Here is a 24,485-nt window from a genome sequence, read left to right on the forward strand (position 1 = left end):
ACCCAGGAAAAGTGTAGCGATAGGAATTTATGCTTTCTGTTGGTTTATTTGATGTTTTAAATGAAATGAAAAATATATATGAGCTTGCTTAAATGTTTGTCCATCTTGGTTCCCGTGACCTTAAGTGTTCGGGCAAGTTACCTTGTTTCTCTCTTGCAATACTGCTGGATGATCTTGAGTTCATCTTGAAAAAAAACTTTCGCTGATAGATTCAGTGGACAGTAATTATTGAGTGTGGTGTCATTTAACACATTTTACAGTTTAATGATTTTCAATAATAGAATGCATATTTGTCGAAATAAACTTCTGAATGCTGTACAAAACCAACCAACCAACAAACAAAGATAGCCAAAAAAAAAGTCTTAAAAGGAACAGAGTCAATCCCGTCTTGTTAAAGTCTGTGGTTCTACCAAAGTCTTACCAAACAGTGCAAGAGGCTCTCTGGTTCTCCTTACATTTACTTAACAAGGCAATTATGAAGTATGTACAAATGCATAGAGATTGTATTCAAGCAATATATTTTATCACAAGAAGATGCATAGAGTATCCAGCATATAGCACAGGTCAGTGTCACCAAAAGATTATTCATGCTTCCAGACACAGCAAACACAAGTCAGTAAATATGCTTGTACACCAGTGTAAAAAGTAGGAAGTAAAGTAGTGACTTCACTCTCAAATCATGTAGAAAAATAGTTTGACTTTTCATAACAGTGTTTAAAATAACTTGTCTTTGGACACACCAATTTAAATGAAGATGTGACACCGAAATGCACAAGTCAGTTGTTCGCCACAGTTGTATGAACATTTGATCAGACAAAAAAATCTCACTGTGCAGATATGTAGAAGAAAATATCCTAAAATACAACATTCATTGTTGTAACTTTTCTTTCACATTTTGTGCATTTAATGAGTTAGTTAATTGTCTGATAAGGGAGATAAACATTAATGGGCTGCAACTAATGATTTCGTTTAATTGATTAACCTGCCACTTTATACATTAGTAAATTTACTCTTTAGTCAATAAAATGTTAAAGATTCAAATTGCAGTTCCCCATAGCTTAAAGTGACATTTCCAAACTGATTGTTTTGTTTGGTTCAAGAACCAAGTTGACACAAAATAATGTTTCACAATATCAAAACAAAGTCACAGTAAAACATTTTAGTCTGATGTCACAGCTACTGTATACTGAATCAAAACATAATACATGTTTTTTGTTGTTGCTGCTATTCTGAATTACTGTAAACTGAGCATCTTTCGATATTTGACTGATGGTCAGACAAATCTATTGGCTGCTGTGATCATGACAAATTAAAAAAGTAACCTTAGTGGATACTGAAATTATATATGAAATTATTATCGTGAACGCTAGACTAGAGCGAGTCATGAGTGTTCTGATGCAGTTTAACCTTGACCACTGTTTGTGCCAAAACACGTATGGAGCCGTAAGACTTAGGATAAAACATACAAAAAATTTTATCTTACAAGAGCTAAAATAAGAAAGAACTAGATGTGTGCATGTGGGACAGGGTAAATCTTTAAAAAATGCAATATGAGGAGAAACATTGACTACAAAGAAGACATAACCTGCCCTGCCCATTAGTGCATTATAAGGTGAGAAGCATAATTCCATGCATCAACCTGGAGTAGAAACAACAGTCACTAGTGTATATAGGAATCTCTGTGCCACTGTCGAGCATCTCTGTCTCTATCTCTATCTCTACCTCGATCCCTATCCCTGTCCCTTTCCCTGTCCTTATGTCTTTCTCTATCCCTATCCCTGTCTCTATCTCTGTCTCTATCTCTGTCTCTTTCCCTGTCTCTGTCCCTGTCTCTCTCCCGGTCTCTGCCTGGGTAGTGGTGGTAGCTGTGATGGTTGTGTGCAGTATAGTGATCCGTTGTGTGGTGTGTCCGTGGTGGAATATGCTGGTGATGTCTGTGCTGCCGGTTGCGCTCATTGTGCTCCTGTTCGTAGTCCTCCCCAACATATGGCTGGATGTTTCCACGATGATGTTGGTGGTGGTGGTGGTGATGGTGTTGGTGGTTACTGTTGTGATGATGGTGGTTATGAACCCGGAAGTTACAGTAAATCTCCTCCTCGTCCTCCTTTAGGACATCGTCCACCTCACCATCCCTCTCCTCGGGCATGTACCTTCGAGGAGGCCTTGAGGCGTAATCCCTGCTCGACTGTATTTCCATGCCACCTGAAGTCTGGCTGTGCTGGACGTGGCTGTGGTGCTCCGTCCGCCGGTGGTGGTGGTGATGGTGATGGTGGTGGGTGTGCTGGGGTCTTTTTGGCTCAGTCTTCAGGAGCCGCTCTTCCTCCTCTCTCTGGCCCTCCTCAGCGGTCTGCTCCTGAGCCGGGACTGAAGGGGGCTCATGGTCTAGATGGTTCTCCCGTGAGCCTTTCCTCTTAGGGGCACCTGACTTCTTGCTTTTCTGCTCATCCTAGGAAAAAAAGAAAGAAAAAACATAGTGTTTTCTGACTAAATATAACCATTATATCACAGATTATACATCTTACAAATTTAGGCCAGGAAAAGCTTATGGACAGATCTTTATGAAAGTTCTTTTTGTATTATAAATTATAGAACTTGAAATGGTAATTGGGGCAAAAAAGTTAAAAATATGACTTTTAGACGAAATATTCTCATGAATTAAAAGATAATTGTGATTACATTAGTATAACTGGATCACTGGTTTAAAATGGTCATTCATGATGGAAACCATCATTTTATCTTAGAATAATATTTATCTTCTTATATCTAATGATCTGGTCAAAACTGTCGCTGTAATTGACAGATATCTTATTTTTGCATGTAGTGGAGGGTGGAGAGCTTAAATCCTCCATTACATTACAGGTCACGACTGTTTAATAAGTATTGCAAAGATCTGTGAGACATTTATTTTGATGTTTGACTTTTATTTTCTTTGTCAGTATTTTGTCCTCAAAAAACTATTTTCAGTTTGGTGAATAAAGACAAAGTTTCCACATTTACTGTAAAAACTACAACTTAGTATATGCACAAAGGTAGAAATGGTGCTGTTTTATTTAAAGCTCAATCGTTGAAACTGTATAGATGTGCGCAAGCATGAGCCTGATTTCCATAGTCAACACTCCTTTTTTAAATCATTTACATATTAAACTGTTTGCACCACAAATATTTATTTTAATCAGTTAGGACAATGGTAAAAAAGAAATGCAACTTCACCAAATGTTAAGAGATTCATCAAAGAAGAGAAGAAAAGTACATGTGTTTTAATTGATAGCCTTAGCTTGGGATAATTAACTTAATTAAATAAAAGTAGGTCAGCCTATCAATCCAACTATTGCCTTTTGTTTGTATCTACTACAGTATTAGTCTATCTTCATATAGTCTGTGTTATTTCTGTTTTCTGTCATTTTCCCAGGAAGTTTCACAGCACTATTAAGTTGTTTCTACATAGATTACACTATAGTCATGATAAACATGGTACTAACTACTCATCTCCACTGCTACACGGGAGTGACAATAGAGTCTGAAAATATCTCACTCACCAGAGGTAAGCCTATCTCATTTCTTCAACTTTCCAGTGAAGTACGATGAGAAGAAATGAAATGAAAGTGTTAGATGAATTCTGATGAGATTATTCACAGATCAAACATTTATTTTCCACACTCAGCTGTCTTTCTAATACATGAGATGAATGGGATGAGATTAGATGAAAGGAAGACTTTACATCTGTTTTTTCTTTGTAGTTTTTCTCTGTACTTGTTTGTGTTTTAAGTACCGGTATTACTGTAGGACTGGCAGGCAGTGTATTCTCAGCCAGCTGGGCCACCACTGCGTTGGCAGGCTCCATCTCTGGCGGATGAGTGGCTCTCCAATAGGACTCCAGGTAATCAGCAATGTGCTCACAGGCATCCGATAGCTGGTTTTCATCTAAGATGACATCAAACATTTCCTACAGGAAATGGAAAAATTCAATTGAAAAGTGTGTAACAGTCAGGAGACAAGGGCAAATCTGTGGTTATTTTTGAGAATCACAAATAAGGTCTAAATGATGTTTCAAAGGCACACCAAAATCGTCAGATATGTTGTTGTTGGGCCCTCAGCAGTGCCACTGGAAATAACACATGTAGTATATATTCATGCACTAAAGTAGTCACAATTCTGCCAACTTTTCTCATCTGCCACTAGATGGCACTCACTGGTGGACATTGAGCAAGCTTGTCTGCTGCCACAAGCTGAACATTGAGATGTTTGGTCTGGGACTTCCCCCTGGTCTTGATCAGTCTTGTCAACACCTGTTTGTCAGGAATCAAGAGAAGGAGGAGAATAAAAGAGGAAGTGAAAAAAGGGACTTGCATTTTAAAGTTTCTCTTTATTATTAGTTCAAAATATTAAACGAACTGAAATAGTCCAAAGTTCACGTTTAGAAAAATCATGTCTCATCGGATTCCACAGTCTTTTCCGGTGAAGCTTACTTTTGGTGAGGAGATCTTTACATAGACAAGAATTGGAGCTAGGGAGGTCTTGGACACCTGCATAGGGTGGTTGACGGTGTCTGCGTCTAAAATGACCAACTGCAGACTGCGGGCGAGCTCAAAGATACGCTCCACCTCCCCTTGGATCTGAGCTGCAACACCAGAAAGCAAAAGCAAGACTTTAACATCTAAAATCCAGGAAAGTTACTCTGTGCATGATTAAACATTTTAACATGTACAACAATAATGCATCTTAAATATAACTTGTTTTTAGGTTCCGGATGTGTATCAAGACATACCAGTGACTTATCAAGACTGTATCAAGACAATACTTTTATATATTTTATGGGGAGTCATTCAGGCTTGATAATGTACAAAAAATAAATGTCAATATTAGTTTTAAGCACATCTCACTGTCACGTGCAAAACCACAGACACTCTAGGATATGTGCTTATTTGTAATTATTGTCATCTTTTCTCTGCTATACCATTTCTAATATAGAAAACAAAAGGTACGCACACTCACTTCACAAAACACATCAGCAGATTAAAAACTGTGTTTATGAAAAACATGCCATGCCTAATAAAACTTCTTTTAAAGGTTATTTGTTTTCATTTCTGTGGCAGCACGGTGGTTAGCACTGTTGCCGCACAGCAAGAAGGTCCTGAGTTCAATTCCAACATCAGGCCGGGGTCTTTCTGTGTGGAGTTTGCATGTTCTCCCCGTGTTTGCGTGGGTTCCCTCCGGGTACTCCGGCTTCCTCCCACCGTCCAAAGACATGCAGCTTGTGGGGATAGGTTAATTGGAAAATCCAAATTGCCACTAGGTGTGAATGTGCGAGTGAATGTGAGTGTGAATGGTTGTCTGTCCCTGTGTGTTGGCCCTGCGACAGACTGGCGACCTGTCCAGGGTGTACCCTGCCTCTCGCCCTATGACAGCTGGGATAGGCTCCAGCGCCCCCCACGACCCTGAAAAGGATAAGCGGAAGCGGATGGATGGATGTTTTCATTTTCTTGGTGAGCTAATCCACGCGGTGAGTAAGACTTGTTACACTCATGGGAGTGTATTTAAAGACTGGCCACGAGAGGGAGCGTGAAGCAGGGCATACAGAAAATGTGGCTGCTTCTGTCCTTAATGAGTTATAGTGTTCACAAATAACAGTGAAGCACATGCATATCTCTCAACCCAGCAAACTGAGAAACTTAATAACAGTCGATTTCAATTTTAATGACAGTGAAGTCCACAAGTCAATGGCTGTATACATACAGAGTGTTAAAAAAGTGGCAGCTGAGACAGATGTGATGAGGTAATGATAGGAGAAGGAAAGTGGAGCATTCAAAAACACAAGGACTACCAGTGCTTTCAGTCAATACATACCGGCAGCATCTGGGATGAGACAGCAATGGGAAAGACAAGAGTAGAGAAAACCAAACAAATTTTTATCACGCTTCTGTCTGATACCAAATATTTACTCTTCTAGGAAAAGGCGAGATTTGCACTATCCTAGTGCACAGTGTCACTGGGACAAAGACATCAAATCCACAGTAAGTTTCCAGTCAATATATAACCATAACTGACAGACAACAGACTGCTTTACGCAGATCTGATGTCAGTGTTCTCATCTGAGTCTCTGTCATATTTAACTATTCATTTCAAACTCTTTGTCTTCATGGCAATGGATAAATTATTCTCTCACATTATGAATTTGGAATAATCTTTGGACCATATATAAAAGCAAACTCTGTGAGCATGAGCCACACTGTGTTAATGGGGTAAAGCAAGCATCATATCAAACCTGGGTCAGACAGTATTGGTTTCCTATTTTATCCTAATTAGGTTTCCAAAAGTTTTTTGCCACCAGAGACCAAAAAAGTGAGTCCCAGAACGCTTAAACAATTAAAGAAGTGTAGTCAGACCACTGTCGTTTGAAATGATTGATTCATTACAGCAGCAGACAGTTAAAGGTTGATGTCCATGCTCTGAGCTCATAGGGATGCTTCTTTATCACTATGTGTTTCACATTAGAGTGATAAGTTAACATGCCCTGGAGCCAGAAGGTGGATGCTGGGGTGGTGGAGGGGTTGAACTTGCGTGCAGGGAAGCCATAACACTGACATGTCAGAGGAAGAGATGCTAAATTGGGACATTGTGTTTTCATATATGATGCATTTTGAGTGGCTGTCATGATTTTCTCCATCTGTTTTTGTAATTGATTTATTTTCTTATTGCTACTACTGCTTCAGTTGTCTTTATGCTGTGAATGTCAACCAGGGAAGCTGTTCTGGAGATGACAGACGGCATACCTAAATTGGAGCGGGTGTTGGAGCGATCCATTAAGGCCTTTTTGCCAGGGTTGTTGAGGATGGATCGTTTTGCCAGTGAGATATCTGCTGTTACCCGCGTAATAGTAATTCTGGAGCAGAGACAAAATAACAATCATGATTACACAGTTATGATTTTTGTTGTTTTATTTTATTTTGGGGTTGTTGTTTTTTTTCAAATAAATTATGTGATAGATTATGTGAAGAATTAAATCAGAACTTACCTGCCTTCAAATCGATGTTTTAAAAAGTCAAATAGTGCTTTTTGCATCATATCTGTTACCTACAAGAGGGAAACAAATAAAGTTACTCCAAATTCAACAAATAATACTAGAGTTTTATATTTCTTCAAAAGTCAAATTAAGCTCACCTCTAAGCCCTTCAGTGATGGTCCCATTAGAACCACAGGGCGCATTGTAGGCACTACATCATACATAGCCACCTGCTCCCCCTGTAGCAAAAAAAAAAAAATTACAAAAATCCCCCAAAGTTAGATTTTTGCTTATGAAACAAGAGCTACATGAGGAACCACTATACCCATCATCTAAAGGCTAAAATTATCTTATTTTTATGAACAACCTCAAAGTTTGATAATGCATGATGATCACAAGCTCAATTTTGGCTGTACTCAAATGCTTAAACATATAAAGAAGAATAACTTATTAACATGTTATTAATACCACTTTGAGCATTAGATTTTGTTCTCACTTTTTAGCTGGTCATATGAGATAGCAACTTAGAAATTCATGAACTATTTTTTTAGCCCGTAATATACCAAGGTGATCTAAATGCAAGTCAAAAGTTCAGTTGGCCAGTGTCACGGTCCTGGATCGGTGACCCAGTGTTTTGAGTTTTGTACTTTTACTTTTGATTTTATCATGGATTATGACTGTTTGTGTTTTGGTTTCTGTCCTAGTATTTCTAGCTCCCTGGTTCTGTAGTACTTCCTGAGTTCTAATTCTTAGTTTTTGTTGTTTGGTTTCCTGGTGTTAACTCTGTGCCCTTCTGTCCTACATTTCAGGTCTCGATGTTCTGCCTCCCCAGTCTCTGTTAAGTTTACGTGTCTAGAGTTCAGTTTTACTTTGAAGGTCTGTGTCTCATGTCAGTGTTTCTAGTTTTGCTTCCCTTTGGTCTCGTCATGTCTCATTTCTCCCAGCTGTGCTCTCCTCCTGTGTCTCATTCCCCTCATTATTCCCCAGTGTATTTAAGCCCTGTGTTTCTCTGCGTCAGTGTCGTGTTGTCCCTCATGCTGTGTGTTTCCTTGTGTGCCTCTTGATGAAGTTTATATTTTCCAGCTTAGTTTAGTCCTGTATTATTTCCGTGTGTCAGCAATAAAGCTGAATTTTGAGTTATTCCCACGTGTTGGGAGTTCTGCATTTTGGGTCCTCTTCCTGCCTGTACACAGCTGAATCATGACAGCCAGTTTTACTGACACTGTCAGTCCAATGGACAACACACATATCCTTGCTTTAGTCTGAAAGTTAGAGCAACATTTGTAAAATGGTACACAAGACAAAACCAAAGCTTCTGCATTCAAGAATACACTGTATGCAGTGAAAATATGAATAAGATAAAATCAGTTGTTGTGTTTCTAGAAAGCAGTGTTCTTTATAATGAGGATCGATGGGCTGAAACGGATGTAAACAGAGTGTAAACACTTTCGTCACTTACCGGCTTCTTTTTCACCTGCTGATTGGCTGCTTGTGCAGAATGACAAAATCGCACACGTTCCACAGTTATTATGAATAAAAAAGTAAACATATTTATTGTTACTCCCTTGTATGCACATACTGACCTTGTGATGGAGGCGTATATTTCTTCGAGTTCATATCTTGAGCTACCTGAGATGCAGCTTTGCTAAAATGAGAGGAAATCTCTGATTTAGTTTAAGTCTGCAACAACCAAACGCTGATTTTACCACACTCTGAATTTCAGTGCTTTAGTAATGATAAAAATAGACCACCATGTTTCTATGCAATGAAGGATTTTGGTGCTTAGAGACTGTGTGTCTATTTATAGCATAAGACACAAATATATGAAGCTTAGAGGGCAAATTCCTCAAAGTGGTTCAGCGCAGTTTCCACCAAAGCAACATTTTTAAGATTCTTTAGATGTGTTACAGTTTAACTGTGTCAATCAATGAGCTTTTGCCTTCTGGTGAGGGGGGTGGGGGTGCAACCTTTTGAAGTAACAAAAGGAAAATATAGTCATCTCCGTTATAATTTACTACCACACATGATGACATGAAACAAACTTAAGTTAAACAACATAAAATACATAAAATAACTAATGTCATTCATACATGAACACACTAAATTACTAAAAAGTAAGCTGGGAAAGTGTATGATACAAGTTTTAAGTCAAAATGTTATTTGCATATCACTACAGCAAACTTGTTTACCAGTCTGGTTGATAATTTTTTTAAATTGAAAACTTATTATTCCACACCAGTAAAAAGACTTTAGAATTGTCTTTTTGTTTTTTAAAAAAGGTCCGCTACCGAGCCACCACCCGCAGACAGGCTGATATCACAACCTTTCCTGTTTTTTTTTCGTCTTTGTGCCAAAAGTATCAGTGTATACACATTCGAACCAACACTGTTTCCTCAAAGTCTCTCTGCTCCAGCAATTTTATTTATTTGTGGTCAATTTAAAACACAACTTTTGCATTGAAATTCCTGCATAAAAACCCTCATGAAGGAAATGAAAGAGCATCACGATGTACATACTTGGCTAATGCCTTGGCAGCTTTCCTCGCTTGGACTTCTCTTCGGATAAGAATGGTTTCCAGATTGACTGGACTGGGGACGAAGCCCACCACACCATCCTCCTTCACCGGCCGTCCGATCCACCAGTCATTGTTAAACTTCTGCTCATTCAGAAGAAAAAAAGAAGAGCGGACATTTAAAGATTGATGTTCTCATGTGACATTATTTTTATCTGATGATGTTAATGGTCCAATTTAGCAACTGTAGCTTTGCATTTTATGTTATCTGTCTCTAAAGATTAACCCAAATCTTAATTAACAGGTGTCAAGCTTTGGTAAATGGCCTGTATTTGTATAGCGCTTTTCTAGTCCCTAAGGACCCCAAAGCGCTTTACACAACCTGTCATCCACCCATTCACACACACTACAATGTAGCCACAGCCACCCTGGGGCGCACTGACAGAGGCGAGGCTGCCGGACACTGGCGCCACCGGGCCCTCTGACCACCACCAGTAGGCAACGGGTGAAGTGTCTTGCCCAAGGACACAACGACCGAGACTGTCCAAGCCGGGGCTCGAACCGGCAACCTTCCGATTACAAGGCGAACTCCCAACTCTTGAGCCACGATCGCCCCATAGCTTTATCAGCTAAACCACAGCACATTTCAAAATGTGCGAAAAGAAGAAGAATGCACCAAAAGTACGCCACTATCTGGACAATTTGGGATGTTGTGTTGCTTCTCCTCTTTGGATTTCTTTTCCGTCTCTTGGGTTACATTCCATCAGTTTGTTGTCATTTTGCTTCTCATTTTAAAATCCGTCTGGTTCTGCCCTGTCAGTTAGGTCCTTTTAACAACCCCCATTTGTACTGTTTGTAATTTTGCATGATATGTGTATTTGTGTTTGTTTCAAACCTCTTTGATATGTAGGAAGTCCCTGGCCTCAAAAGTGACAGCCTTGCCTGGTACAGGGACGTTGTCATCGTCTGCTGGCGTGTAAGAGAAGTTGCATCGTACAGCAAATGCCACAGGCTTGTACTGGGAATACAAGGCAGGAGTTATGATTACTAATAAATCATATTATATACAATACAATCTACATCAGGGTAAGAGAGTAACCTTGTGTATTCCATTTTACAAAAGCTAAAAGCTAAACTTTTATAAATATGACATTTAATGAATTAGGTCAGTAATAATAGGTAAGTAAAAAAATAGTAGGTTAAAGTTAAAAATACAACCATTAGTCAAGAAAAGAGAGTTACTGTGATAATACCACAAGCTGTAACGTACGACCAAACAAGTCACTGATCTTTTATCCTTGTATTAATATTCAATCCTATTTTACTGTATGTGAAGTTGCAACTAACTATTAGAGAATTTCAGAATGTTGACTTCATTCCAGTGTTTTAACATCATTAGATCATAACATTTATCAATTTTTTCTCCCTTTTCTACATTTTTTTTAATTAAGGGGTGTGGCTAAACTGCATAACTGTGTCAAGTACAATTGGCTGTGTTGCCAGCATTTTGTGTACATACACAAATATGTGGCCTGATGCACATATAAATCAACCTTTTGACAGATGTTAGGAAAACAAGTATAAGTTTAATGTGAAGTGCTATATTTTAGAAATATAGCTTAGACACAAATTCTGGAAGATTCTGCATTTCAGCTGTATAAGACGAAGCTACTGATGATTAAATTCCTGTTGTCTGACTGTCATAGGACACGATAATGTTTTGTTTGATTTTTCTTCCACCAAAGGGATATGTTTAATTTATGCTTAGGAAAAATGACCTGTTGCTGTTTCTTCTTTGTTGCACTGTAACTACTGTATGGTTCCTCCTGACCGAAGGTTGGTGTTGTAATCCAATCAGAATCAAATGTCAGTGGCTTGTCATTCAAGCTGCTAATTACTCCACTTTGGAAAGATTAGAGACTGTGGGAGAGGCTGCAGGGTCAGCAGGTGACAGGTCGGGTGTCTTTGCCGCCTTAATTACAAAGCAACAGTGGGAGCACATTAAATCTGTGGGGGAGGATTTAATTTAATATACAACACATCAGCAGGGTCTGCTTAAAGGGCAAAAGAGAGGAAGTCTGCTATCAACTGGGGCTTTAAAAAAATCACATCTCTAATGACCTTAATTGTGATAATGCCCCAAAAGGAAAACCTCGCAGATTGTATGTATGTAAGCCAGACTTAAAAATGATAACCATATGATATTACATTCATAGTATAATACCAGCAGGTTCAATCGTTTTACCTCATCTTGACTATCTACATATTGTGTTTATTATATACACACTGCAGAAAAATGTTGTTCCACTTATGGAACGCCAGGACTGCCATAATGAATTAATTAAATACACCATTAAATAATTAATTAAATGTGGCAATAATTAATTAAAATTGGAATTAATTAATTAAATAAATAGTTATGACACATGTAATTAATTAATTATTGACACATTTAATTAATTATTTATGTATTTCACATTTTAATTAATTATTGACACATTTAATTAATTAATTATTGACACATTTAATTAATTATTTATGTATTTCACATTTTAATTAATTATTGCCACATTTAATTAATTATTTAATGGTGTATTTAATTAATTCATTATGGCAGTCCTGGCGTTCCACATCCACTGTTGTTCTGAGGGCAAAGTAATTAATCACATATCAAATTTAAATGTTGTTGCATTACAATATAGTTTGTGTCAGTTAAATTGGTTATTTTGCTATCTTGCTAGAAAGCATATGGCTGAAGATGAAAGTATTGTAATTTATGTGAAGCAATAATCAATATCCTTGGTCATCATCCTTCTCCTGGCAGTGAGCACATAAAGGAACGACAAGGATGAAGACTGTGATGACTCATTTCAGTAGAAGAATATTGCTTCGCTAATCCAATGTCCTGATGTGTGTGTTTCATGTCTGTGATGTAATCATGTCCTTGAGAGCAGCCTCTCTCAAAAATGAGTCTGTAAGAGCCACAGTGGGTCAGATCAGGTGATACATGATGCAACAGAGCAAAAGTACCTTTGCTTTCTCCAGCTGCACCTGGGCGTTTCTTTCCTCAACGACATCTGTGTCCTTATGCTCTCCCTGCAGGAGATACAAAGGAGGAGCAATTAGTTTGATCAATTCACTGTAAATAAGACAAGAGAGGAATGCTGCAGAAGGAGGACAAGAAATTACATATTTTCTGCTGCAGTCATTTCAAGGGTGGTTACATAGTGGAGGACATATGAGACATTTAAAATGTATTTAAATCAATGCAGCAGCAGCAGCAGCAGCAGCAGGGTTACAATCCAAGCATGGTTCAAATTCCAAAAACACTGGATTCAAAATAAAGACCTTAGAATAATAGAGAGGAAAGCCCACCAATCAGATATGAGCAAACATGTTGCAGCAGTGGAAAGGAAAACATTCATATTTTAAAATTCAATCCAGTAATGCAACTCAGCAGCGTCATTAGTTAGCCATACTCTTTCTGATGAACAAACAGCATAATTGACATGTCGCACTTTATTTTTTAAAGTTTCTCTGTCCTAGTCAAAGTCGAATCTATTCAAGTCATGTAGGGTGTTCCAAAAAAACGAGAGCTGCAGTTGTTCAGCAAACGAGAGCCAAAAAGGAATCGTTAAACAGCAGAGTTTTAGCAAGAGAAAAAACTAATGTCATAATGAAAGTAACAGGAAAACCCTTATGGAATTTAACCAAACAAAAGAAAACTACAGTAAATAAAATATTGCCTCACAATAAACTGTCCCTTCCTATACTTTTGCCTTCTCAACTGCATGGACTCTATCAGTTACACGGGTAAACAACATAACATAAACGACATAATATGTTATATATTATTTTTACAGAATTTCAGCAACAGAAAAACATTCTCTTATTCTACCTTACTTGTCTTGTGTCCCAGTTGCTCTTGGGTCAGTCCTATCAATGCAAATATGGATTTATTACTAACGACTAACAGCTGATTCCCAGGAAACACAGATGCAAAAGAGAAACTGATCATGTGATCAATAATTGCAATAATTAAACAACTTATCAATTAGTTTTCAAGAAACTTTTGCATGTAATTCTGCAAAAATGTAGCAGCAAACTCCCCCAGGGACACCCAGGTTTATGCACCATGTGTCCCTAAGATTAGATTGTCCTCTCAAAGACATGGTAATTAACGCTCTCAGTGTCATAGCCAGGAGGTGGCAAAGCCCATCGCGTCAATCTGGCACTCATGATACGCACTCGCATCCCAGAGTCGCAAATCAGGTCTGTTGTTGAAGACAGTCTGCTCTGCCTGATGCATTTAGATCATGCGCCCTTGGTGGGTCAAAGTCAATATTCTCAAATCTAATCTGAAATTGGTGGTGCACAAAGTGATTTTTGTATTAGGTCCCTACCAATGATATAAAACATTAAAATTAGTTTGCAAATGTTTGCTCTGCTTCATTTAGATGCTCTTTGACTTGTTAACACATTGAAAATCATACACAGCTAAATGGTGAAGTAATAAATAAGCTCAATTATGGCAAGCCCAATTTTTACTCTTTAAGTGTGCGTGTGTGTGTGTGTGTGGGGGGGGGGAATATGTGTGTATTCACATCATTTATGTTAATGAGAGTCTGGGGAGTGAGTTGGAGGGTGGGGTGGGCTGCTTTTAACTATGTAAAGCACTTTGTGCTACATTTTTTGTATGAAAAGTGCTTTATAGATAAAGATTGATTGATTGATTGAATCCACACCCCACTCCTAGCTAAAGTGTTTTTTCTGCAAAAAACTGGAATTGCAACTCCTCGTCTTCCAAAGTGAAATGGAGAGTTGCTTTTGCTTGCCCGCTGCCCACCCTGAGCAATGCACCCCACAGTGTTTCCACTTGATCACAGTAAAGGGAACAATTACATTCTCCAGCAAACATTGCAGTCAGCTGCAATACCTGCCTCCTCGAAAATCTAAGAAAATGTCGGCATATTTTAAACATTTAACATGAAGACTTCTACAATCCACTAGTTTATGGCTGTTCATATGATTAAGACTTTTTTTTTAAGTAATTGAGAATATAGGCGGCTCACTGTGCAAACCCAAAGAACCTTTTTTTTCTGGCACACCTTTACTCTACCACCTGCTCCCCCTCTCCATGTTATTCTAAATGAGTGCACACTGACACTACTGAAACACTTATGATGATGGATTATGCACCATGTCATTACCATAGGCCAATTTTTACTTCTGACCTATCTTCAACTCCAAAATGGCTTAGCTTTAAAATGAAATTGAAAGAGAATAGCAGGGACTGCAACGAGGAAGGAAAGCATGAGGCGTGAGGGAAGCGACTGAGAGCGCTACAGTGCTACAAGAAGAAAACAAAGTAAAAGAAAAATATCTTCAGAGAGAAAACAAAAGCACATTCAGTGGTGGCACAAATGTGCACATACTTGCTCATTGGAAGGGGGGACACACACACGACTAATACTCGAGAAACAACAAAAGTATTGATCAAAGAATCACAAGGACATAACGTATCAACGTACTAGATTGCTGGTAATTACACATTACAGTTATGAAAAGCTGGTGGATGCAGTAGAGACAATGTCAAAACAGAAAATTGAAAATCAGAGAGAAGGAGGAAGTAAATCTCCCTGGGGCACAATTATGCCCAGGCAAGGATTTTTGTTTACCCATGCCTGGCAAAGACATCTGGTCGCACAGCACCCAGCTCTCCTGTGAGCCAGTGTCACCCAGCCAATAGTACAAAACGCCCCCGCTGAATTATTAAGCAACACTGAACTACTGCTGATGACTTTACGAGAATGAGTTGAGCTCTCCAAGAGAAAGGAAGCAAAAATCAATAATATATATATATATATATATATATATATACATATATATATATATATAATTTTGAAAGAGATTGTAATTAATATCGCAAGTTAAGTAACCTTTCACTTTACAGTTCTGATTCACATATTTATTTAAGAGTTTTACATATGTGGGGAAGATCTTAATGGACATGTCTGTGGTCTGGCATAACAGTTACAGGGTGTGATTCTAGACTCTATTGCAGATGAAGACTGTGCCTGGTTTACTTTATTCACTGTGTTGCTGCATTGAAGCCATGTAGATAACTGTACCTGCTTGAACTGAAACATTTTCTCATTGTGTCTCATAATTATTGGATTATTCTCTCAGATTTCCCAACCTGTGCATATTCTGGCCCCGGCCTCTGAAATGTGAAGATCTGATCTTTTTCTTTGAGATAAATTACATTTAACTAAATGTTTAAAAAAAAAGGCTTTTGTTTCATTGTGTTATTGTGATTTTAAAGATGTGATCAATTCAGAAAATAAATCTTCACATTAATAGATAATCATTAGTTCATTAGTTGTTACAGTCCTTTCTCTTTTGATATTAAATTGAATCAGCTGAGTTAAAAGAAACTGCATCTTTGTTGACCAATAATACCCAGACTTCCCTGCACAGTATTTTCTCTCTATCACTAAACTTTTCTCTTATATAGGTACTCCAAGTTGATTTTTCATTCCACTCTTTCAAAGTCTTTACCCTTAACTGATCCCCTCATCATTTCATTAAACCCCCTTCTTTCTTCTCTTTTGTCCTTCTCTCTCTCCCTGTTGGAGAATCTTTTTAGACCATTACTGTGATTACGTGGCTTAGAAGGTGGGCAAAGGAAGGTAGAGGGCAAGGATGACGTGAAAAAAAGGAATAAAGGCACGCTCTCTCATGTGCTACCTGAAGGTGACTCCTATTCTGCTGAAAAGTGTTTACACAGCTCTTTCAGCACATGCCAGGAGAGTGCATTAGGAAAGGAGCATCTGATTGGGGAGATGGACTCCATCCCCAAACCTAAATAATCAGAACCATCGAGTCACCAGGAGCCAGCTGGCTGCCCTGGAGGATTGTGATTCCCCAGAGGTCGAACTAAACTCTGAACCAGTTTTTAAAAGGATCCTGTTATACATGCAGCTTGCATCAACATCAGATATTTAGCAGGTATTTTAAGCCTTGCGTGACAAAATGTGCAAAATTATTAGAACATTAATAACCAAAGAAACCAAAGAAAAAAGGAAAGTGTGGCTTTGTACCAAGTTTGGTAAACTAAACTAATATCTTGATGCATGCTCAGTCATCTAGGCAAGGAAATCCCAGAAAGTTTCTTATGTTCATCTAATTTTAAGGGGGGAAAAGTTTCGTCAAACATTCGTCAAACATTTCGTCACTCATCCAAGTGGATAATGTCTTCCTCAAATGACTCAATCATCCAAGTGGCGTTCCTCTCACTAAAACACTGTGTCCAGATGTACAGAATCAACTTTTCAACTTTGAGTGCAGAAAGTGTGAACTGAGAACTCCACTGACTGACATTGACCGAATAGGAGATATATGAGGGCTAGTTACACAGCTGTCAGCTGCAAAACAATGGAGGAAAGCACATCTGTTTATACAGATACAGCTTTATAAAGTGCATAATTTTTAAAAAAAGTATTTTTCAATTTAATTAGTTAAATAAAATATCAAAAAACTGCCTTTCAAAAAGATCTGGTAATGAACGTAACCTCCCTTTTTTCATTACCTTACATCAACTGAGTGTTTAAGTTTCTTGATTGGTTGATGACTGGTTGACAGCTAAAGCAGTAACTACAGTCTCCCAAATGCTATTCAAAGAGGTGCATCGCCCTCTCTCACTGTAAGTCAGGTGAGGAGGGACCAGGTCATTGCCTGGTCATCCAACCATGTAGTGAAGTACTTGGATGCATGTGGTGGAGCTCAAATGATCATTTCCTTTTTGAATGTTGGAGACTTCTTTATGACATTTCCCTCCTTCTTTTCCTTTCTCTTTCATTTAGTTATCTTGCACTTAGCACTATTTGGAAAGCTTTTATTGCACTTACAGTAACATAAGTTAATAAGAGCTGGACAAACTTTTTCTTTGCTACACCTGTCTTTTATCTGCTCCATGTCGGTAAAACAGAAACACAAGTGGTGAAAAAGAGAGTAGGTAATGGCTAAAATGGCTTTGACACTCCTGAAAGTCCAGTCTTGAATCAGAATCAGAAAGGGTTTTATTGCCAAATGTTGAGCAGGTTTACAACATTAGGAAATTGCTGCGGTGCTTCAGTGCAAACATACTGTCATAAATTACGCTTAAATAGACATGAAAAAATAAATAAATAAATAAATAAAAATAAGAATAAGAATTAAAAGTGCTAAGTAGATAGATATATACATGAGTGCAGGTGGTGATCAGTGCCAAACATGGAATGATGAACTGACAAGTTTGCCAAATTGCAAACCACACAGACCTTTGGCCCACCAGAGGATATAACTGTAAAAGAAGAAGATATTTTCAGTCTTTCACAAAGAGTAATGAAACATTAACTATCAAGGATGAAATCCCAAGTAGGTTGGGAGAATGTATAGAGTCTTCATGTCTACACATACTAGCTGTACACTGGGAGGCACGCTTGACTCTTTGCTGTAGGAAACTGTATCAAACAGTACAAGAACCTTTTCCTCTTGAGTTGAGGAGATGAGTTCAAATACAAGATATACGGTGGGAAAATTGACAATTTAAGATAACAGATGATCTTTCGATTTGATTTGATTTGTCAAAGGAAATAAAAAAAAAGATTACTACATTAAACAATTAAAATACAGTGATGTGCAATCCAAATTTCCTTCAAGGTGCAGCATGATAGGTGGTGACACAAAGATGAAAAGGCTCATGCATCATGATGTGTAAGTTCAGAATATAATCAGAGGGAAAATCCAGACAGCTATGTGCACAACCAGTCATGTAGGTCTCTGCACATTAATTGTGGGAAGACTCACATGGGGAGAGTTTACTTTAAATGACCGCTCTATGATCTTTGGCCATACCACCCACCATTATTCAAGAATAAAAATGAAAAAGGAAATATTACTATGAATGCTGAATCACAAAATACCTCCTCACAGGGTTAAAAACTAGAAAGGAAAATCCATCTATTATCTTAAGTTTCTTTCAGTGTCTCCTCTTGAATATATTATTCACTGTACCGTGTAGAGTGTATTGGCCGAAGATACTCATACAGTAATTCCCGCTTCATATTACTCAAAATACAGAAAGACATTTCCATGGCAACCATATGCAACGTGAGCATAAATTACTTCCACTGACGAAAATACGTCTGCTGTTACATTCTGTATACCACAATCCTCAGAAAAATATACATACGAGTCACAACAACCCATACCTGACACCTTAACTCTCCTTCAAATTCATCACATCCTTGTAGACAGACTAAAGACATTAAGTGAGCATTACATAAAACTCAATGGGAGATCCATCAAGGAGCTAGTTAAACCGTCATAAAACTTTCATTATATTTATGTCGGCTTTGAAGTGCTGATAGCACTTCATTACTGTACTTCCACCCTCAGATGACACAGCAGAAAACTATTACACCTGTACACTCATCTATAAATAGTATTTTAAATATGTCATAAAAATCAATCTTTTTATCTTTTCACGAAGTTCAGATGCTAATCAGTGTAAAACATCAGCATGAAAGACAGGAAGCAGAAGTTAGTTAAACTAAAGATGCTTTTTGGATGAAGATAACTTTTTTATAGTTATTTTAACTGCTGAAAGGATGAAAGAAGTATCACCCTTTTAATATATTTAAAGAGCAGCAAAAGATTTGAATTCTACCATTTAGAGCTCAGTTTTTAGGGTATCTTTTGGCTTCTTTTAGCATAAATATATAGTGTTTGGGCTAGACATTAATATGTTAATTGGACAAACATGAGTGCACTAACACTAGTAAAATTCTAGCCCCCTAAACAGCAGAAAAGGACACATCTTAAATGGATTTATGTGATGGAGTACCCATTGTCAGCTCTAATACCACTTCAGAAGACAAGCAATTTACAGGACAAAACCCAGAGAAGTAAAACATAGTTATTTAGGAAGGTAAGGATATAGTTAATCCTATAGTGATTTGTTCAAAGCATTCATATTCATATGGGGAAACTTTTTTTTGGTTGATCTCTGGTTGTGTGAGTATGGAGATTTGCTACTACCTCCTGTACCCTCCCATGCATTCTTGGATACTCCTCGGGTACTGCTGTGATCTCACTCGTCACAAAAAAGACATCTTAGGCTAGGAGTTTCCACTTCAATGAACAAGACCAAGGTGAACAAATCTGTGGTGCCTTCATCCCTGTGGCAGTTAACTACTATAATAAGAGCCTTAAGTTTGAGAAGAGAGCTCAAACACTTGGCAGTTTATTATAGGACTGTGACTCCAGCATCATTCACTGACATACCACACAATGCAAATGAAAATTATGACAGCAGGGCTGAAAAAATGACAGTATGGTAATGATAACAGAGTTTTAAAACCACCCTGTGTATCTCATGTGTGATGGTGAATTGGTTGTTGCTCTGTCCACAGCTGAATAATCACAGGAGAAAGGCATCAGTGCAAACTCTGCATAAAAGCCCCCAAGGACAATACTGAGAAGAGATTCAGCATGCCCACAACTCCCAGTTCCCTGAAACTGCATACAGCAAAAACCATCAGGACTTTTACATTCTCAGGCAGCGCCACAGTAATTCTTTTCACTCACAGCTCACTTAGACAGCAGGCTTTGATATATTACTTTAATCCAGCTTTTAAGAAAGTAATGATACAATTCTACTGTTGACATGAATCCAAATTTGAATTTAAGTCAGAACCACAAAAGACCATCTTGAGCTGGGCAAAAATCAGTGGTGATAGCAATGAGTCTACAGACCACATTTTGGGTACTTGTAAAGCTTCAAGCATGTTTTTTGAAAAATTGTGATGCTGCTGTGTCGGTAAAATCATACAGAAAACAAAATATAGATGAGTCACAAATAAAAACAAAAACTAAAAACTAAACAAAAAGCAATGTGTTGGACCTTTTAACCCGCCTCTGAGCCATTGCTTTTAGTTAAAGGATGGCTTTGCCCATCTTTCAGCTTTCACGAGATACTGAGCAAAGTGTAACTATTCATAGGAACCACAGACAGTTTTTATTTCATGCTACACTATAGTGTGGGCTTACATTAAGAAGTAAGCTGTTGCTCCTATATGCAGCCACAAGAGCTTCAGTGCGATTTGGCATTGGCTCTTCAAGTCTCTGGAATTCTGCTGGAGGGAGAAACACAATTCTCCATCCATCCATTCACTTCCGCTTATCCTTTTCAGGGTCGTGGGGGGCGCTGGAGCCTATCCCAGCTGTCATAGGGCGAGAGGCGGGGTACACCCTGGACAGGTCGCCAGTCTGTCGCAAGGCTAACACACAGGGACAAACAACCATTCGCACTCACATTCATACCTAGTGACAATTTGGGTTATCCAATTAACCTATCCCCACAAGCTGCATGTCTTTGGACGGTGGGAGGAAGCCAGAGTACCCGGAGGGAACCCACGCAGACACGGGGAGAACATGCAAACTCCACACAGAAAGACCCCGGCCGGATGTTGGAATTGAACTCAGGACCTTCTTGCTGTGCGGCAACAGTGCTAACCACCGTGCCACCGTGCTGCCCGAAACACAATTCTTCCTAAAGCTATTTCCTTTTTAATGTTTGTGGTGCAGACATGTCAGTTCAAACTCTTGCACGGGTTTTTAACTAGGTTGAGATTTGATGACTGTGATGGCATTAATACAATTTATTGTATTCCTACTCAATAAACTGTTCCACAGCTCCGCAGTGCAGTGGCTTACACATTTTCACACGAGGGAAGATCCCCAGGAAGAGATTGAATCCCTTGCGAGTTGCTTTAGGAAAGTAAAAATCTGCCCAATCATAAATGGTGGACCCCTGCCTGGTGGCTTGGATCTCCGACTACCTCACCGACAGACCACAGTACGTCAGGCTGAAGGACATCACGTCTGACACAGTGGTCAGCAGCACAGGAGCACCACAGGGAACTGTGCTGTCCCCTCTTCTCTTCACCCTGTACACCTCTGACTTCTGCTACAACTCTGAATTATGCCACATTCAGAAGTTTGCAGATGACACGGCCATCATGGGGTGTATCTGGGATGATCAGGAAGAGGAGTACAGAAGTCTGGTGAGGAACTTTGTCGCATGGAGTCACACAAACCACCTGCAACTCAACACCTCAAAGACTAAGGAACTGGTTGTGGACTTCGGGAGGTCCAGAGAAGGTCCACTGCTAGTTCAGATAGAGGGGGAGGAGGTGGAGGTGGTCAACAAGTACAAGTACCTCGGGCTGTGGGTGGACAATAAACTGGACTGGTCATGCAACACAGAGCACCTGTATAAAAAAGCCCAAAGCCGACTGTACTTCCTCAGGAGGCTGAGGTCTTTTAACATCTGCAGGAAGCTCCTGAGGATGTTTTACCAGTCGGTGGTTGCTGGAGTACTTTTCTATGCTGTGGTGTGCTGGGGGAGCAGCACAGCAAAGAAGGACTCATCCAGGCTGGAGAAACTGATCAGGAGGGCTAGCTCTGTGGTCGGCATGAAGCTGGACACTCTGGTGACAGTGGCAGAGAAAAGGACACTAAAGAAACTGCTGGACATTATGAACAATGCTGGGCATCCTCTGCACACGGCCATAAACAATCAGAAGAGTCTGTTCAGTGACAGGTTGCTTCTCCCCAAGACAAGAACTAACAGACTTAAAAACTCCTTTGTCCCACACGCCATCAGACTGTTTAACTCCTCTCTGGAGGGGAGAGGGAGGGGAAACAGGAGGACAAAGGAGGGGGGAACAACTAAGCTGTAGTGCCTCTTCACCTCACTGTACAATACCTTGTGCAATACTTTTTGTAAATAGTCAACAGTGCAATAGACTCAATACTTGAAATGTGCAATTCACTTGTATTTTTATTTTTTATTCCTATTTATTCTATTTATCCCCTTTGTATATTTTATTTATATTTGTCTCTGTATTTATATATGTGCGTGTGTGTGTGTGTGTGTGTGTGTGTGTATATATATATATAACAATTCTGTAACTGTAACTTCGGTCGTTGCTGTGCTTTTTTTGGAAATCGAATTTCCCAGAGGAACCCACCCGAGGGATTAATAAAGTTCTATCTTATCTTATCTTATCTTATCTTAAATGTGGGAGCTTCCTGCTATAGGTGACGCCTTGTAAATAAGAGAGAGGCTTAAAGTCACTTTATACAAACCACTCAGTGTGCTATGGATGACATCATCCAGGAAGAGACTATTCGACGTTCCAAATTATTATGCAAATTGTGTTTAAGTGTCATAAAGATTAAATAAGTTGTTTTTCAATTAAACTCATGGATGGAATTGTGTCTCAGGACTCTTTTTATCACTGATATCAATCTCGGACACCTATGATCATTTGTTTGCCAGGTGAGCCCAATTAAAGGAAAAACTACTAAAGAAGGATGTTCCACATTGTTAAGCAGACCACCATTTTCAAGCAAAATAGGAAGGAAAAATGATCTTTCTGCTGCTGAAAAGCGTGAAATAGTTGAATACCTTGGACACCTAATGAAAACCTTAGATATTTCACCAAAATTTAGGCGTGATCACCATAATGTAAGAGATTTGTGGCCCATAAAGGCACAATGAGGAAGGTTTCTGCCAGACAAATACATCAGATTAAGCAGCAAACACATATTTGAAGCTGCTGGTGCCTCTGGAGACCTGCGAACATCAAAGTGTAGGATCCTCCAGAGACTTGCAGTTGTGCATAAACCTTCTATTCGGCCACCCCTAACCAATGCTCACAAGCAGAAATGGCTGCAGTGGGCCCAGAACTACATGAAGACTAAGTTCCAAACAGTCTTGGTCACTGATGAGTGCAGTGCAACCCTGGATGGTCCAGATGGATGCAGTGGTGGATGGTTGGTGGACGGCCACCATGTTACAACAAGGCTGCGTCGTCAGCAAGGAGGTGGTGGAGTCATGTTTTGGGTTGGAATCAGAGGGAGAGAGCTGGTCGGCCCCTTTAGGGTCCCTGAAGGTGTGAAAATGACCTCTGCAAAGTATGTGGAGTTTCTGACTGATCACTTTCTTCAATCCTGTTGAGAACCTTTGGAGCATCCTCAAGCAAAAAAATTTGAGGATGGGAGGCAGTTCACATCCAAACAGCAGCTCTGGGAGGCTATTCTGACATCCTGCAAGACATTCAAGTAGAAACTTTCCAAAAACTTACAAGTTCCATGGATGCAAGAATTGTAAAACTGCTATCAAATAAGGGGTCCTATGTTAATATGTAACTTGACCTGTTAAGATGTTTTTGATTGAAATAGCTTTTGGTGTCAGTGAAATTGATCTACTAATGCTGCAAATTCAACAAAGGATCATTTTCAATTCTCTACAGCCTATAAAATCTTTTGAAACTCTGTGTGCGTAACAATTTGGAACAGTGCATTTTAAGTTTTTTATTTTTGAAAAACATACTGTTTTCATTGGGAGTTTTGTTTAGTAACATTTGAATTATACCCTATTGGTCGATGACTCGAAAATTATGCCGACTGTCATTTGAATCGACTATTTAGGAAAAACAGAGAAAAATATCATTTGCATAATAATTTGGAACGCCGTGTATTGCAGATCAGACAGGATGAGGCTGATCTTACTTCAGTTCAGGATTTCAGGATTTATATAGTACGAATTCACAATAACAGTCATCTCAAGGTATTTGCAGCAATCCTTACATCTACAGAGACAAATGGATTAGAAGAAGGTATTGCTTCTACAGACAGCACCATCAGATACCCCAAAGAGGTCAATGGTTCTGTTTTTGATTTTGATTTGTCACCTGCCTAAAGCACCTGCCAAAATACATTAAAACATAGCGAAAGTAGAGTGAAAGTTGCCACCACAAACGATGTTGCACACACCCAACTGCTGACACACACAGATAAACATATTGCCATCCCACTTCTAGTACCCTTTACTCATTACTCAATGGAGGGACCTGCACT

At 38.9% G+C, this 24,485-nt stretch overlaps 1 protein-coding gene across 2 annotated transcripts in view; it reads right to left on the reverse strand.

The window, feature by feature from the left end:
* Positions 1-26: 26 nt before the first annotated feature.
* cacnb2b (calcium channel, voltage-dependent, beta 2b) overlaps positions 27-24,485 on the reverse strand; it is a 40,798-nt gene continuing 16,339 nt past the window's right edge. For both annotated transcript variants that reach the window (XM_023154575.2, XM_076876542.1), the window contains exons 2-13: positions 12,543-12,608; positions 10,408-10,530; positions 9,517-9,656; positions 8,584-8,645; positions 8,460-8,485; positions 7,159-7,239; positions 7,013-7,071; positions 6,771-6,880; positions 4,467-4,618; positions 4,191-4,286; positions 3,770-3,943; positions 27-2,446 (exon numbers count right to left, since the gene is read on the reverse strand). In XM_023154575.2, coding sequence (XP_023010343.2) covers positions 1,661-2,446; positions 3,770-3,943; positions 4,191-4,286; positions 4,467-4,618; positions 6,771-6,880; positions 7,013-7,071; positions 7,159-7,239; positions 8,460-8,485; positions 8,584-8,645; positions 9,517-9,656; positions 10,408-10,530; positions 12,543-12,608 — 1,875 coding nt within the window. In that variant the 3' untranslated portion in view covers positions 27-1,660. The remainder of the gene's footprint in view (positions 2,447-3,769; positions 3,944-4,190; positions 4,287-4,466; positions 4,619-6,770; positions 6,881-7,012; positions 7,072-7,158; positions 7,240-8,459; positions 8,486-8,583; positions 8,646-9,516; positions 9,657-10,407; positions 10,531-12,542; positions 12,609-24,485) is intronic.

This window comes from Maylandia zebra, linkage group LG18 (genome assembly GCF_041146795.1).
Source record: "Maylandia zebra isolate NMK-2024a linkage group LG18, Mzebra_GT3a, whole genome shotgun sequence".
Taxonomy (NCBI): domain Eukaryota; kingdom Metazoa; phylum Chordata; class Actinopteri; order Cichliformes; family Cichlidae; genus Maylandia; species Maylandia zebra.